Source organism: Grammomys surdaster, unplaced genomic scaffold, assembly GCF_004785775.1.
Source record: "Grammomys surdaster isolate TR1022 unplaced genomic scaffold, NIH_TR_1.0 194, whole genome shotgun sequence".
Taxonomy (NCBI): domain Eukaryota; kingdom Metazoa; phylum Chordata; class Mammalia; order Rodentia; family Muridae; genus Grammomys; species Grammomys surdaster.
Window position 1 is genome coordinate 3892876 of NW_021604639.1, and position 14530 is coordinate 3907405.

The 14530-nt window shown below is 44.4% G+C and overlaps 2 protein-coding genes across 4 annotated transcripts in view; one reads left to right on the top strand and one right to left on the bottom strand.

The window, feature by feature from the left end:
* Lgals8 (galectin 8) overlaps positions 1-12233 on the top strand; it is a 36909-nt gene extending 24676 nt beyond the window's left edge. For all 3 annotated transcript variants that reach the window (XM_028769921.1, XM_028769919.1, XM_028769920.1), the window contains exons 9-10: positions 391-556; positions 10586-12233. In XM_028769921.1, coding sequence (XP_028625754.1) covers positions 391-556; positions 10586-10735 — 316 coding nt within the window. In that variant the 3' untranslated portion in view covers positions 10736-12233. The remainder of the gene's footprint in view (positions 1-390; positions 557-10585) is intronic.
* A 443-nt stretch (positions 12234-12676) lies between these two features.
* Heatr1 (HEAT repeat containing 1) overlaps positions 12677-14530 on the bottom strand; it is a 47668-nt gene continuing 45814 nt past the window's right edge. The window contains exons 44-45 of the mRNA XM_028769916.1: positions 13422-13530; positions 12677-12925 (exon numbers count right to left, since the gene is read on the bottom strand). Of these exons, the coding sequence (XP_028625749.1) occupies positions 12837-12925; positions 13422-13530 (198 nt within the window). The 3' untranslated portion in view covers positions 12677-12836. The remainder of the gene's footprint in view (positions 12926-13421; positions 13531-14530) is intronic.

Sequence of the window (14530 nt, forward strand, 5' to 3'; positions counted from 1 at the left end):
ACGCACGCACGCACGCACGCACGCACGCACGCACGCACGCACGCACGATGCTCCTTTCCCCCAAGATGTCCATATTCTTGAAAGTCTTTCCTTGGTAGTAGCATGCTTTCAAGAAGGGGTCACGTGGAACTGAATGGAGAATGCCTGCATTGAGAGACCCTGAGTCCTGTGCAGCCTGAAGAACTCTTGGGGTTCACCTATTCTGAACCCCCAGTTGCTGTCCAGCTGGACCTCAGCTTTAGTGCTGATCCTAGTCTCATGTCACACATGAGTCAGTGACATGCAGATTTGGAGCTGCAGGTCCCTCCTCCCCGTGTTCCCATGTGCATGTACATGGTTTGATGTTAGAACTGGAGTTCAAGTCTGAGGTTGTTTTTCTTTGTTTTACAGCTTTAACGTTGACCTAGTGGCAGGAAAAACAAGGGATATTGCTCTGCACTTGAACCCACGCCTGAATGTGAAAGCATTTGTAAGAAATTCCTTTCTTCAGGATGCCTGGGGAGAAGAGGAGAGAAATATTACTTGTTTCCCGTTTAGTTCTGGGATGTACTTTGAGGTAAGATTATGGCCTGTTTTGTTTTTAAATGGGACAGGAAAATCCTGAGAACACAGTGGAATAACTTTTATTTAAATAAAACCCAATCCTCTATGTAGGGAATATATGCTGCTGTTCACTGGCTGTGGGAGGTTGTAATCTGAACATGGTGCAAACAGCAGGACCATTGTACTTGACAGACCAGACAGAATACTTGACATTTGTCATAGTGACAATGGCTGTGTAGCCCAAGGAATTCTGGCAGGAACCTTGTCACAGTATGGGAACCTGAGATAATACTTTTATTGGTGTATGTTTATGTGTGTGTGTGCACAGTTGTGCACACTCATGTGCATATGTCAAGGCCAGAGGTTGATGTTAGGTGTCTTCCTGTAACTCTCCCCATTTTTTTGAGACACATCTCTTACGGAGCCTAGAGCTCACCAATTGGTTAGGCTGGCCAGCAAGCCCTGGGACCCACCTGTCTCTGTATCCCAGGACTGGGAATAAAGGTCCGTGCCACTGCACCCAGAGTTTTAGCTAACTCAGGTCCTGTGCAAGCACTTTATCTGCTCAATCATCTCCCCAGCCCCACATATGTACTTCTAAGTGGATATGTGGGAACCCTAGAATGGCATGCTTATTCCAGCCACACCCTCCACAGTTCCCGATGGCAGTATTTCTAAGAGCTCGGCCTGTTGGCAGGTAGTCAAGGATTAGTATACCAGACTTTTGGAACCAGAAGGCATGAGGTTTCTAGTCCCCAGGCTGTATTGTGTTAATACATGGCTCTCCCCAAAGCCTTTCTGAGGTGCTTTCTAATTGGAGAGTAACATCTCCTTGGGGTATGGGTGCTAGGTGGCTGGTTGGACTTTCTCTCCGGCTTAGACCTCTCATGGTCTCTTAAGATCTTTCATTTAGGTTATGCTTTACTTTTTCTTTTCTTCCTTTCTCTTTCTCTCTTTCTCTCTTTTTCTTTCTTTCTTTCTTTCTTTCTTTCTTTCTTTCTTTCTTTCTTTCTTTTTGGAGATAGAGTTTCTCTGTGTAGCCCTGGCTGTCTTGGAACTGGCACTGTAGACCAGGCTGGCCTCTAACTCAGAGATCCACCTGCCTCTGCCTCCTGCGTGCTGTGATTAAAGTCACACACCACTACTGGCCAGTAACATTTTAAACTCATGTGCTCTACACCAGTGATTCCCAACCTTCCTAACTCTGTGACATTCAATTGTGCGGGGCGCGCGTGTAATGGTCTCGCCGGCAAAAAACATACACACACGCACACACACATACACACTAGAATCCTTCCGTAGGAACACGTTTATTTCCCTAAACCAAAATGGTGGTAGAAGACGAAGAAGGCGTGGGAAAGCACTGCCTATATACCCCAGAGCGGGGTATTCACCCCCTGATTGGCTGCTTACTCGTAGCGCGCCAAACGCCGTGGGACGGGCTTAGCTTTGGCGGGCTAACCATGGCACATGCGCAGTTTACTTGGTACTAGGAAGAATTACGGGCGACAGCGCCACCTAGCGATGGCGGACTTTGTCAGCTCTCGTGGCGGCTCCCAACAACTGCCCCTTTTTGTTTAAATATAGAGGGTGGCAGGGGTCTCTGGGAAGGTTTCGTAACTCCCACCTTTGGGGGGTCTCACGGCGGGTCTGAGTCTCTTTAGAGGGCGGTGCTCAAACTCTTACCCGTCACGGGGTCAGCCTCCCCACCCGAGGCTGCCCTGTCTTAGGTGGCCGAGCCTTATCCGTCCACTCCGTTATTGACTTACCAGACCTTCTATCCGTGGAACGAACACCTTAGTGGGCAGGGACTGTGTACAGAAATGTTTGAGGCTTTACAGGGTGTCTTTACCAGAAGTCCTAGGGTGCAGCGGCTGAGGAATCTGTCTACTGGCTATTTCCTTTTAGATTTGTCAAACAGACACTGGCCAATGTCCCGTGTCTAGGTTGACTGACATTTCTTCACAGCCAGCACCAAAGAATGGTGAGCGCTCTGGCTAGGCTACGAGGGTCGCGCACCCACACCTGGCATTCTCTGAATGTGCGTTCCAGGTTGTGGCCACTCGTAATGCCTGTCACCGGGTAATATCACCATTCGTGGTATACCTCTGGCATATGAGATCAGCTTATTCCCGTCGTTGGGATCAATTGACAGCCGGTCTGGAGACAAAAGGATGGAGTTATCTAACTGACTGCCCTTAGCCTGTCTAGCATGGTACCAGTTATGACTCAAACCCACGGCCTGATCAAGCAAATTCCATCTTGGGGGAATAAGCGATCAAAGAACCAACAGTTTAAAACCGTCTCCCTTACCCTACCAGGTGCAATGGAAACACAAGTCCTCTGGGTGCAAGGGCTAAGGGGAACAGAAAGAGATGTAAACACCCATCCCTGTGCAATGGAGTCATCTCCTAGGGGTGCAAGGGCTGTTTGTCTCAAAACTCAGGTACCACAGCTATACAGACAAGAATCAGCCAGGTCGAGACTCCTCACTGACCCAGTGTATTGGGCAAATCTCTGGAGTGCAACGCTGATGGCCTAACATTTAGCACCACCACTCGTGAGGGGGAGACTGCTTATAATTGAGGCAGTGATAACCACACTGTAGGGGAAGCCCCTAGTACTTTGGTCACAAACGCCTGGCCAATAATAGCCTTGTCAAAATTCTATTGAGCTATGAGTTCGCAAACCAATCAAAGGATGAATACTAAACCACAACTTAGGGTAAACTAAACAGGCTTACTCCCACTTACTTAAAAAAAAAAGGAAGGGGGGAAAAGGAAAAGAAAGGAAGAAAGCTGAAGAATTCTGGGAGGACAGTCCCTCAGTCAGGAACAGATCCACGTGCGTCGAGTTGATGTTCACCACAGCTGCTCTCAATTTTCTGAGTGTCTCACTGAAGTTTTCTGAGCAGTTTCCTGTAAGATACTGAAATAATTTTCTGGACAGATTAGTTACACGAGTAAAGTTTTTATACTGTACACTGGTGATGTAAAGTGTACCCAGTTTTCTCTCACATCTCAATTGGGCTAGTTGAAAGAGGATATCTAATCTCTCTCTCACTAAATCAAGGCGTTGATTAAGGATGATTAGCCCGCCTTTTAGTAGGGTACTGGCGGAGGTTTGAAGGTTAACAGTCTCTGCCACCGTGGCTGACAATTGGGGGTAGTGCCCACCTGAACAGAAGTTGACATAGCAATCTCAGTGGCAGTGGCGATAACGGCACTAATTAATATCGTCGTCACTATGGCTGCAGTTATATCAAATCACTTTTTTGTCTAAATAATGACAAAGTGGAATGAGTCTCCACGGGGATGGGAACCCATCGCGTGACTCTGGCAACCATAGTGTAAGTGAATCTTTAGAATTCTAACACTGGGACATCTAGCAGGTTTTATTGGTACAATTCTTAAAGGTGGAATTTTGATAAAATAAACAAAAATACTAGGAACCTGTATCCCTTGGATCAGCACAAGGGCTATCATCAGAGCCTGGAGGGTCTGTCTGGGTGTCACTTTCCAGTATCTCGAGTTGTCGCGTCAGCCGTTCTGGTAACCAAAACGGATTGTCTTCTTCCTGTGGAAACACACAGACCGCTCCCCTGGCTTTTATTAAAATAGAATCTGTACTTTTTCATTGTCTGGTCAAGATGTCTTTTTATTTGACCATTTCTTTTGGCCTGTCAAGCTGAAAATGAGGTTTTAGCCAATTAATATCTGTTAACAACTTTTGAAAATCACTTTTCTGGAGCAACAAGTACTCTAAAATCTTAAAGCTCGTTATACTAGAGCAAAGGCTTGTAGAAAAACTCTTTTAGAGAGATCAGCCAATAAAATATACAATGAATAATATATACTGAGAGATTTAAACGCTTTAACCTTTAGTATTAAAGCAACGACAAATTTTTTAAGGCCACTAATTATTCTTTGAGGCAAGCTTTTTTTAATGAATGGCTTCATGGGCTCTCAAAATTCACAAGTAATTTCACTTAATGTAAACCTCTCACCTTTACCAGGAGGTAAAGGAACTATATAAAACAATCTTTTAAATCTATAATAATTTTATATGCATTTATTTGAATGGCAGCTGGAGTAGGCAAGTCAGGCTGTAGTGTCCCATTAGTTTTATAAATCTTAAATTTGAACTTTCTCTGTGTAGCCCTGGCTGTCCTGGAACTCACTCTGTAGACCAGGCTGGCCTCGAACTCAGAAATCCGCCTGCCTCTGTCTCCCAGGTGCTGGGATTAAAGGCATGCGCCACCACTGCCCGGCTCTAGTGTTTTTTGGATTAACTGAATAACTAACTCTTTTTAGCTGAGTGAAGTATCAGATAAAGCCAAGCTGAAGGCAATCTTGTCCTCTAATAATTGTTAAATAGCCCCAGTTTCTTTTAATTATTAAGTTAAGATCAGGTCTTTTGTTACTAATAAGACCTAATACACCAGAGGAACCAAGGTCATTTTGTCTTTCATTACCCTCAACAATTTTGGCCTGGCCCAAAAGCTGTTTTGAATTTCTTTGAGTCTGAGGCTGACCCCTCCCTAAGAGACAAGTAAGGCAATAAACCAATTCTAGAGAACACCCTTTTTGAGGCGGGACAGGACAAAAGGAAAGTCTGAAATCCAAGCTCCTGTCTCAACTACTCTGTTACAGCCTTAATTTAAATGTAAATGTTTTAATCTTGGCCTACATCCTGAGGCCTGGCCCAAGGATAATCCTACTTGCACCAAGGACAGGTTTGTCAGGTAACCTTGGACACCTGACTGTTGTTTAAGCCTCTGTTCCTGGGACAGTCACTTTAAAAACTATCCAAATTTCCACATTTAAAACACTCCCCATCTCTATGGCTCTGTGTAGCTATGGTCAGACCCTGATTGTATGAGGGTGTAATTTCATTGCAAAGACAAGTATCTAAGTCTGTCTTTGCTTGTATGTTCTGAGGACTGTGTGGGCAGTTTAACCTGATTAACATCACACTGACCTTGTCTTACAAGCAGGTTAAGATCTCAGCCTGCGTGTCTTAATTTAAATGTAAACGTTCTTAATCTCTAGCAGGCCAGCATTGTATCACAACTTGTTATAAATATTTTTATTTAACTTTACCTGCTGCCCCCCCTTTTCTATAACCTGGGCGAATCAAAAAAAAATTTTTAAACTCAAGATCACAACTGCCAACTGTAGCCAATGGAATACTGGCAGTTTAACTAAACTTTTAAATATCTTTTGTAACATTAGCGTGTAACCATTAATTTTGAGAAGCAAAAGCAAAACCAATTTAAACAATCTATCTTCTCTAAAATCAACACCAAGCAGACCACCCCTATGCTACAAAGTTTTGTTGCTAATTCTCTACACATGAATGCATGAAGCAGCTTTTAATCTCATTGAAGAGACATTGGTCTAAAATCTTACTTTCTATATACCTGGTTTCTGAACGACTCCAACACTGAGCTAGTTCCACGCCACCTTTCGTTATCAAAGTTGTAAATTTTTAATTACACCCAATAATTTAAGCCAATAGTCTATAACCAAGACATGTAGAACATTTTTATACTTTTAAAACCAATTAGAAACAACAATGAAATGGCTATATATCTTATTTTTAGATCAAACAAAATTTCTTGTCTTTCTAGCTGTAATTTCAAGAGAAAAGCACTTTGTCACAGAGGTTTTTCTAGGACAAAACGACTCTTAGCTTCCTTATAAAACCCAAAATGCTGTTGGTCTCTTTTAAAAGCAGCGTATGTCAACCTCAATTCCTGAAAAGACCTTTTCTAGTTCTCAAAGGTTGGATCAAGCAGTTTTAACGATCTTTCTTTTTGAACACGTAACAAACACAGAACATTTAGACAATGAAACAAAGAGCAAACACAAACACGTGGACATTAGCGCGCCAAGGACAAACAAAGAACTTTTAGGAGCTACAGAGAAGTTCAGGACGTCTCCCGAATTCTCTGTTTCTAGATGAACTCTGAAATAGCCTTTTCATTCTTTTTGTTGACACAGCTCAGAGAGAGGGCACCTGTATTTTTTAAAACTCTTTCTCTCTCTCTCATATTTAAAATGTAACTTTTCATCTCATTCATCGGAGATGTAGCGGGTAGTTATTTTAACACTTCAATACCCTGCTTTCTAATTCCTTTTCTCTCCTAAACACTTTTCTTGTAAACACAGCTTCTAATTAACCATTACTAACTCCAGCACTCGATCTCGCGGCGGCGGCCGGCTATTCGGCTGGCATCTATCCTCCCCATCTGTCTCTCCATCTGAGTCCTCTGAGGGAGCCATCTCCTCCGACCCAGAGCTATCACGCCCCAGCACTTTCTTTACCGGATAAAGAGATCTTTTCCTGAGGCTTCCTATCCTCTCGTCTCTCCCGAGAGCGTACTTTCTCTCATCTCTCACTTCCTTAGACTGTATGTCTTTGGAAAGGCCTTTTTCCTTAAATATACTTTTTCTTCCTTTTTCTTTCTGAATTCCTAAGCGCTTCTGTCCTGTCTCTGTCCCTGACATGCTGATTTGTACTATTCTCCGAACCCTCACGAAAACCAGGAGCAGAAAAAGTGATGCTGTTAGCACCAAGGCGAAAGCCTCTAGCGTTCCTGCCAACTGGGGAGGGAAGTGAATCAAATCAAATCGAAACATATCTTTCAGAGAACGTTACCCCGTCCTACGGTTCTGGATTCACTCCACGCGTGGATAGGAAGCTGCGGAGGGTCTTCTGAAAACGTGCCGGCGATGGAAAATTCTCCCGGGTTTCGGCACCAACTGTGCGGGGCGCGCGTGTAATGGTCTCGCCGGCAAAAAACATACACACACGCACACACACATACACACTAGAATCCTTCCGTAGGAACACGTTTATTTCCCTAAACCAAAATGGTGGTAGAAGACGAAGAAGGCGTGGGAAAGCACTGCCTATATACCCCAGAGCGGGGTATTCACCCCCTGATTGGCTGCTTACTCGTAGCGCGCCAAACGCCGTGGGACGGGCTTAGCTTTGGCGGGCTAACCATGGCACATGCGCAGTTTACTTGGTACTAGGAAGAATTACGGGCGACAGCGCCACCTAGCGATGGCGGACTTTGTCAGCTCTCGTGGCGGCTCCCAACATTCAATACAGTTCCTCATGTCGTGGTGACCCTTAACCATAAAACTATTTTTGTTGATATTTCATAACTGTCATTTTGCTACTGTTGTGAACCATGATGTAATTATGGTTTTAGGCAACACCTGAGAAAGGGTTGTTATGGGGTCACAACCCACAGGTTGAGAGCCACCTCTCTAAACTATCAGAGTTCTTAGGGACTCATCAGATTGGTTGTTGAAGCATGAACAATCAAGATGATCAGAAGGTGGCATTTTGATGTAACATTATTTCCAAGTTCCAGGGTAAGGAGGTACCCTTAGTGCTTGGAGGGTCAGCTAATATGGATTAGACACGGAAAGTTCTTTGAAGGTGTAGGTACTGGTTGTGAATTCAGAAGGCTGAGCAAGAACTGGAAGGCCAGGTTTAGGGCAGTTTGAACCAGTCACTGGAAGTGATAGGTATGGCTCAGGGTTTGTTGTTGGCGAGGGATGACCTAGGATGCACAGGATAGAAACAGTGTCTCTAGATGGAATCTGGTCCTTGTGACCCAGTAGTATAACTGGGTCTCAATCTATGATGTTGAAATAAAACGATAATAACAATCAAATAATGCTGAAAACCAGGAAAGAGAAAATTAAAATATTTATATTGCTGTCAGCCTCCCACAGTAATGCTCTTTGGGTCAGACTTGTGACTTTTCAGTATGTTTTCCTGAGCTTCTTGCAGATCTTTCCACTCTGCCATTCTTTTCAAGTAAACAGGACCTTGCACTTCAAATATCCTGATTCTCTATGTGCGTGTTATATGTGTGTGCACAGGCCTGCTCTACCATTCAACACCTTATTCTTTGAGTTAAGAACTCAATGAATCTGGAGCTAAGTTGGTAGTCCTGTCTGTACACCCCATACATACCATAGTTACAGGTGCTTGGGCAACCCACTTTTTACGTGAGTGGTCGGATCCAAACTCAGGTCCGCTCACTTGCTTCTACAGGAAGTGCTCCTGTCCACTGAGCCCTCTCCAGCCCCGCTCTTTTAAAAATCGTCACGATGGAGGTAGATCCCAGTGCCTCACAGGCAAGCATACCGAGTCACTAAATTACACTGGCTGTGTCAAAACATCTCACTGCAGATGCCACCTGTGGAGCTCACGAAGCACCAGCTTCACTATACTGCCACACAGTGTGGCTACTCCCAGCTCTGAAGAGACAAGTCCAGGGCAATCACATTTTTATTTTTAAGCAAATCTATTTTTCTGCCTGTTCTCAAGTCACTTAGGGAGAGTCTCTGCTGTTGGACATTTCTTGTCTAGGCCGACTGCAGGTCATGTGCCTTCTTGTGTTTGTTTCCCAATAGTCTCACTTGTTTAGATGAAGCATTTATTTGATACAACATGGGGAACTTGCTAGGACTGCAGCTGGCTTCCTGCCTTGTATCTACACCCTTTTTCCTGCTGAGTCATACAACAGGGGACTGTATGACTTGAGACTTATTAAATATACTTCATTAGAAAGCCAGTCCAGCTAGTTGAACTTGGGATTTTCTTAGGAATACATCTCAAGTAATATTTATTTCCCCAATTCCCTGTATAGCATACTTTGATTTTAATCAATTATATTACCTGCTCACGTCCCCCTTATTCTGACTTCCTATGGTAGCTTTCTCCACTGCTGCTGCGTAAAGATTAGACCCTTAACGAGCTTCTTTGCAGATTCAAGTTTGTTCATCTAATCTCTGGGAATGGGGCAGGTCCAAGGCCAGGCTGTGCTGTCTTCTGATGCTTCACTGTGGCAAGGAGCACAGTGTAGGGCCACCAAACTTTTAGTGAGTGGACATTTGATACAATCAACAGCCCTACTTAAGCCTTACATAAGAGTGTACAGCAAAGTGCAGGGTGAGGTGCTTAGGCAATGTTACAGGATCCTGGCTTTGGATGTTTGGTTTACTTTTAGGAGGGTGCTCTGGAGGGTAGGCAATAGTGATACATCTGCCAAGATGCCAACTACTGCACAAAGCCTGGGAACTTGGCCCTAAAAAGCTTTTTGGAAACAGGTAGAAGCCAATATGTTTTGAGCAAGGGCAGAGTTAGTAATGGGTTTCTCCACAGATGTAATAAACCAATTCAAGCTGAATTAAAAGTCTAAAAGCAGGTTAATTTGGGAATGGCTCACTGTCAGGTTCACAGGTTTCAGAGAATGAGGCCTGAAAAGTTGCCATGCAGACAAGGAGGCAGGGGGAAAGAACCAAGAGAGTGGGGGACAAAGGGAGGGGAGAGAGGGGAAGAGGTAGTGGGGAGGAGGGGGAGAGGGCAGAGTATACATAGAAAGGGGCAGAGGACAGAGAGAGGGAGTAACCAAAATATCTGGATTATATAGGGAAGAGCCTCATATAGAGACTGAGGGATGCTGGGAGAACCTGGAGACCAGGCTCACTTTGATATGTTAGATACCTTAGCCCCTAGTCCTGGGTTTGAAACATAACACTTAGGATTACCAAGTAACTGCTCTCTTTACCAAGTGTCCCAAGCTGCTGTGGTTAAGACCTTAGCATCAGACCTTGAGCATCTAGATAGGATATTCAGAGTTCAAGACTCAGCTTCTCTGTGAAGGGATGGGAAGCGGGGAAGCGACCAGCAGCTTTCTGTTAATTCCCAAATATGAGGAGAGACACTTCCCAGTCTTTTGAGAACAATCTGCACAACAGGGATAGGCGACCACTGAGGGCAGGACCTGGTAAGACACAAGTGGGCTGAAGCAGAGGGTGCCACCATGATATACTGGGGATTTGGGTCTTCCTTAAAATCACTCAGAGGGGAAGTTAATGGAAGGAAGGCTGGGAAAATGTGTCCAAGCTCAGAGCAAACCAGTTTTCCTTTTAACCCTCTATTAGTATAGAAGAAACACAAGTTTTAAAATGAAAGGCAGCTACTGATGGTACGCCTCCTTTCTTTTCAGATGATAATTTACTGTGATGTCCGAGAATTCAAGGTTGCGATAAATGGTGTGCACAGCCTGGAATACAAACACAGATTTAAAGACCTCAGCAGTATCGACACACTGTCAGTCGATGGTGATATCCGTTTGCTGGATGTAAGGAGCTGGTAGCTACCATGACTGCCAAACCCTCGAAATACAACATGGATTATCGGATACTGGCCATGTCAAATGCATCTGCTTTCACCCGTTGTTTCTATTGTTAAGTTGAGCTCCTACAGCATCAAGTCTACTGGTGTTGTCAGGCCTGGCCATGCAGTGTGGCTGCCTCTGCATTCAGAGGAACAGATCCAGGGCAGTCACAGCTCGCTGCCATCGAGGCTCTGCACACTGCAAAACCACACTCAGCAAATATTTAAGTGCCTAATAGACTGCATATACTAGCTAATAGGGATGGCAAGCATATTTCCTGTGTATATTCTCTGAGCTGGCCATAGACATGGCAGTGCCCAGAACTTGTGTGGTCCCTGTTTTCTGGTATGTATGTGTCACATGACCAGTTTCTGATCTCCTAATGTAGGGTCATCTTGCTGGCATTGCATTAAGCCTGCTAGGGGCCTTTGCAGTTAAGGTCAGAAACATATACTAATGGATGGAAAGCACTACTTCCCAGCGATCCTTTTCATAATCAACATTCCATCCTATCTCATAGTTGAGGACTGTATAACATTTATTTAGCTCTTACTGCTAGCTCTTACTGCTTTACACTTTATAAAATGTATCATGCTGACAACACAGCAGACAAATTGAGGCCCAAATCCTCAATTGTGACAAAACAAGTGTTCTGCTGACTGATTGGCACTAGTGTCCAGGGTGGGGGTGTGGGGGGCATGGCAAAGTGAGGTAGAAGTTGGATCTGTGAAAAGGTTGAGCTGTTGTGGAGACCAGCCCTCGTGCCTTCGGGTCTGAAGATGTCGGCCTACATCTGCAGTGAGAGGTCAGCCACTGCTCTGTCTGCAGATTCAGCTTCTGTGCCCCTGTAACTTCCAGGATGTGACTGGAGCTCTAGGCAGTCTTTTCTTCACAGGTCCAATCTTGTTACACATGTCAAAGGTTTGGGTGTGGGTAGAGGAAGAGCTAATGTCATGGGGTCACTGTATGATACTAAGCCACTGGATAGAATTCTGCCAGGGTTTAGGAGTATTCAGTCAGTTTGCCCAGATACATGTACTCATACATACAAAATACCATCAGCAATATCACTTTTTAGGAAGGCCTTTTTACTCAAGGCTGCAACTGCTAGTTCCTCATTTTCATGCAAATTTACTGTTTACTCTTAAAAACTCATATGGGGTGGTGGGTGGAACTGGGCAATCTGTAGGGAGGCCAGAGGCTCTAGATCCCCAGTTACTTCATAAGGAATGCATTCATTACTGAGATGTTTGAGGCTGAAAGGCACTCAGGAAAAAAAGCCCATTCATACAAAAGCTTTTTTACACAAAGCTATTAAGACTGCTTTTGAATAGATTCAGTCTTAGATTCTGATCTTCTGCTGGAATTTATTAGGTTGTGAGACATTTCGTTGTATATTCCTAAGTTCTGTCTCTAAACTGCAAAATGCTTTTTTCCTTGTCCTAATTATGCATTAAAGTTTTATATTAAATTAGAATGAATACTCTCTGGAATAATTCTTCCAGGTTGTAGATGCTGAAGGCAAACTGGTTTAATTGTGTTGGAACTCTTGTTTTCAGCCTCACCTAACAGTTCTAGAACTTCAAAACCACCACTCGTGTTGCTATCCTTCCTGTGTGCTGTTGGTCAGGTGTGGGTTGTTTCCCAAGCAGCATATCTCCCACACACACATCCACAGCCCTGAGTCAAACTGCCAATCTACCCCAAATGAATGACAGAACCTCCAGTGGCTGTCCAGAAACTCTTGCTGAACGCTGCTGCACGATGCCACTTCCTTGAGACTACTCCTGTGGGTTGTAGGACTTCTAACACATATACCACACAGCAGGTGCTGCTGCAAGGAAGCATTAGGCCTCAGGTACTGATATTAAACATGCCTGTCTCAACCAGAACACCATTCAGGATAAAGACAAATACCAGTTTGTATAAAAATACCATCCAGTTTACTCCTTAGCAACTCTGTACAGAAGGCAGGATGTGAAAGTACCAAAAGTAACATGGTACCATGCCCCCATTAAAACATGAGAGTACACGTGAGCTCTTCACAGAGCACAAGGCAGTGGGTGGATGTGCTGCTGCTTCAGAAGTAGCTCTGCAGCGGCTCCCCCAGCACGGCCTCCAGCTGCTGGATGGTCTTCTGGCACTGATGCTCCACTTCTTCACACTCATCTGACAATGGAAACCACAATTAGAAACCACTGTTCTGTCAGGGTACAGGAAGCAAGCACTAGCAGGCTGTGACCTGAGGTGCTCCCCAACTGTCCCCCATTCCTCACAGGCATGCTCTTGTTCTTGTCCCAGGGGCTCTCCAACTAAAGGGTGTGCTTCTGGCCAGATGCACAGCCAGGTATCTCCTTCCTCACCATCACTAATTAATATGAAGGGCATTGGGTGGTTCAGTGTAGAGGCATGCCAATTAAGAATGTTCCTGTTTAAACCTGCCCCACCTGCCACTCAGTGCTATTATCAAAGTCTTAAAACTTTCTAAGCTCTTGTTTCTTAGGTTATTTTAAAACAGGCAGTATGAACCCACTGTGAGTACTGAGTAAGATGATGTCAGCACCTAACACCGAGCACCAGCAAGTACACCCCATCATCCCAGTGGACAACTGCCTGTGCCCTTAATGGCATAGACAATGACTCACAGTGTTAGCTCCAGACTTACCTTCCATCAATTCTGCTAGGAAAGGAATGGACTCTGGGAGCAGAACAATGTAATTCTCTCTCAGCTTTTCAGCCAGTGCCAAGACAGTAATCAAGGCTGCAAACCGCACCTGGAAGGAATAATCATCAAGAATGAGACCATGTCGTCTGTCTGTCGACACAACAGTGCTCTTTTACACCCTCACTGTGATCACTCAATGTCCACCAAAGAATACTACTGCGTGGCCATGGAGAGCTATCTAGACTAAGGGTAGTCTACATAACAAACTGTCTCAAACTGTGTTCTAGCACTGCAGCTCTTGAAAATGTGAAGAAAAAAAAAAGCTTTTCTAAACAAACAAACAAACAAACAAACAAAAAACTCACAGAAAAGCCAGTAAGATGGCTCAGTGGGTAAAGGTGCTGCCACCAAGCCTGGTGGCCTGAGTTCAAGCCTCAGGACCCACTTAATGGGGGAAAAAAGAGAACTGACTCTTGCAAGTTATCCTCTGACCCACACACATACACCACAGCAAGCTTATGCCCCTACTCTAATCACATAAATGTAAAATAAAACAACGCCATATGCAAACTTAAGGGAGTCATAACATGGACCTAGCTGGAGATGGTTTGTTGGGTTGCCTAGACTGTGCCAACCTGGTGGTGATGTGCCTCTGGCAGTCCCTGAAAGACCAGGACCCCCACTAGCCTCGTCTCATTTCAGCACTGAATAAAAGCTTAGGTGTTTCTCTCCATATACACTTCCTATCACAAGCAATGCAAGTAGCTATGAGGTATTAATAGCAGAATGCTAAAACAAAACAGTCTCCTTTCTAATTTGGAATAATTTTCATAATCAAAAATTTGTCAGACGGGCGGTGGTGGTGCACGCCTTTAATCCCAGCACTTGGGAGGCACAGGCAGGCGGATCTCTGAATTCGAGAGTTCGAGGCTAGCCTGGTCTACACAGTGAGTTCCAGGACAGCCAGGGCTACACAGAGAAACCCTGTCTCAAAAAAACAAAACAAAACAAAACAAACAAAAAAAAATTGTCTCTGCAACTATATGAAAGATAGCTTTACCATTTTTTTTTTTTTGTTTTGTTTTGTTTTGGAGACAGGGTTTCTCTGT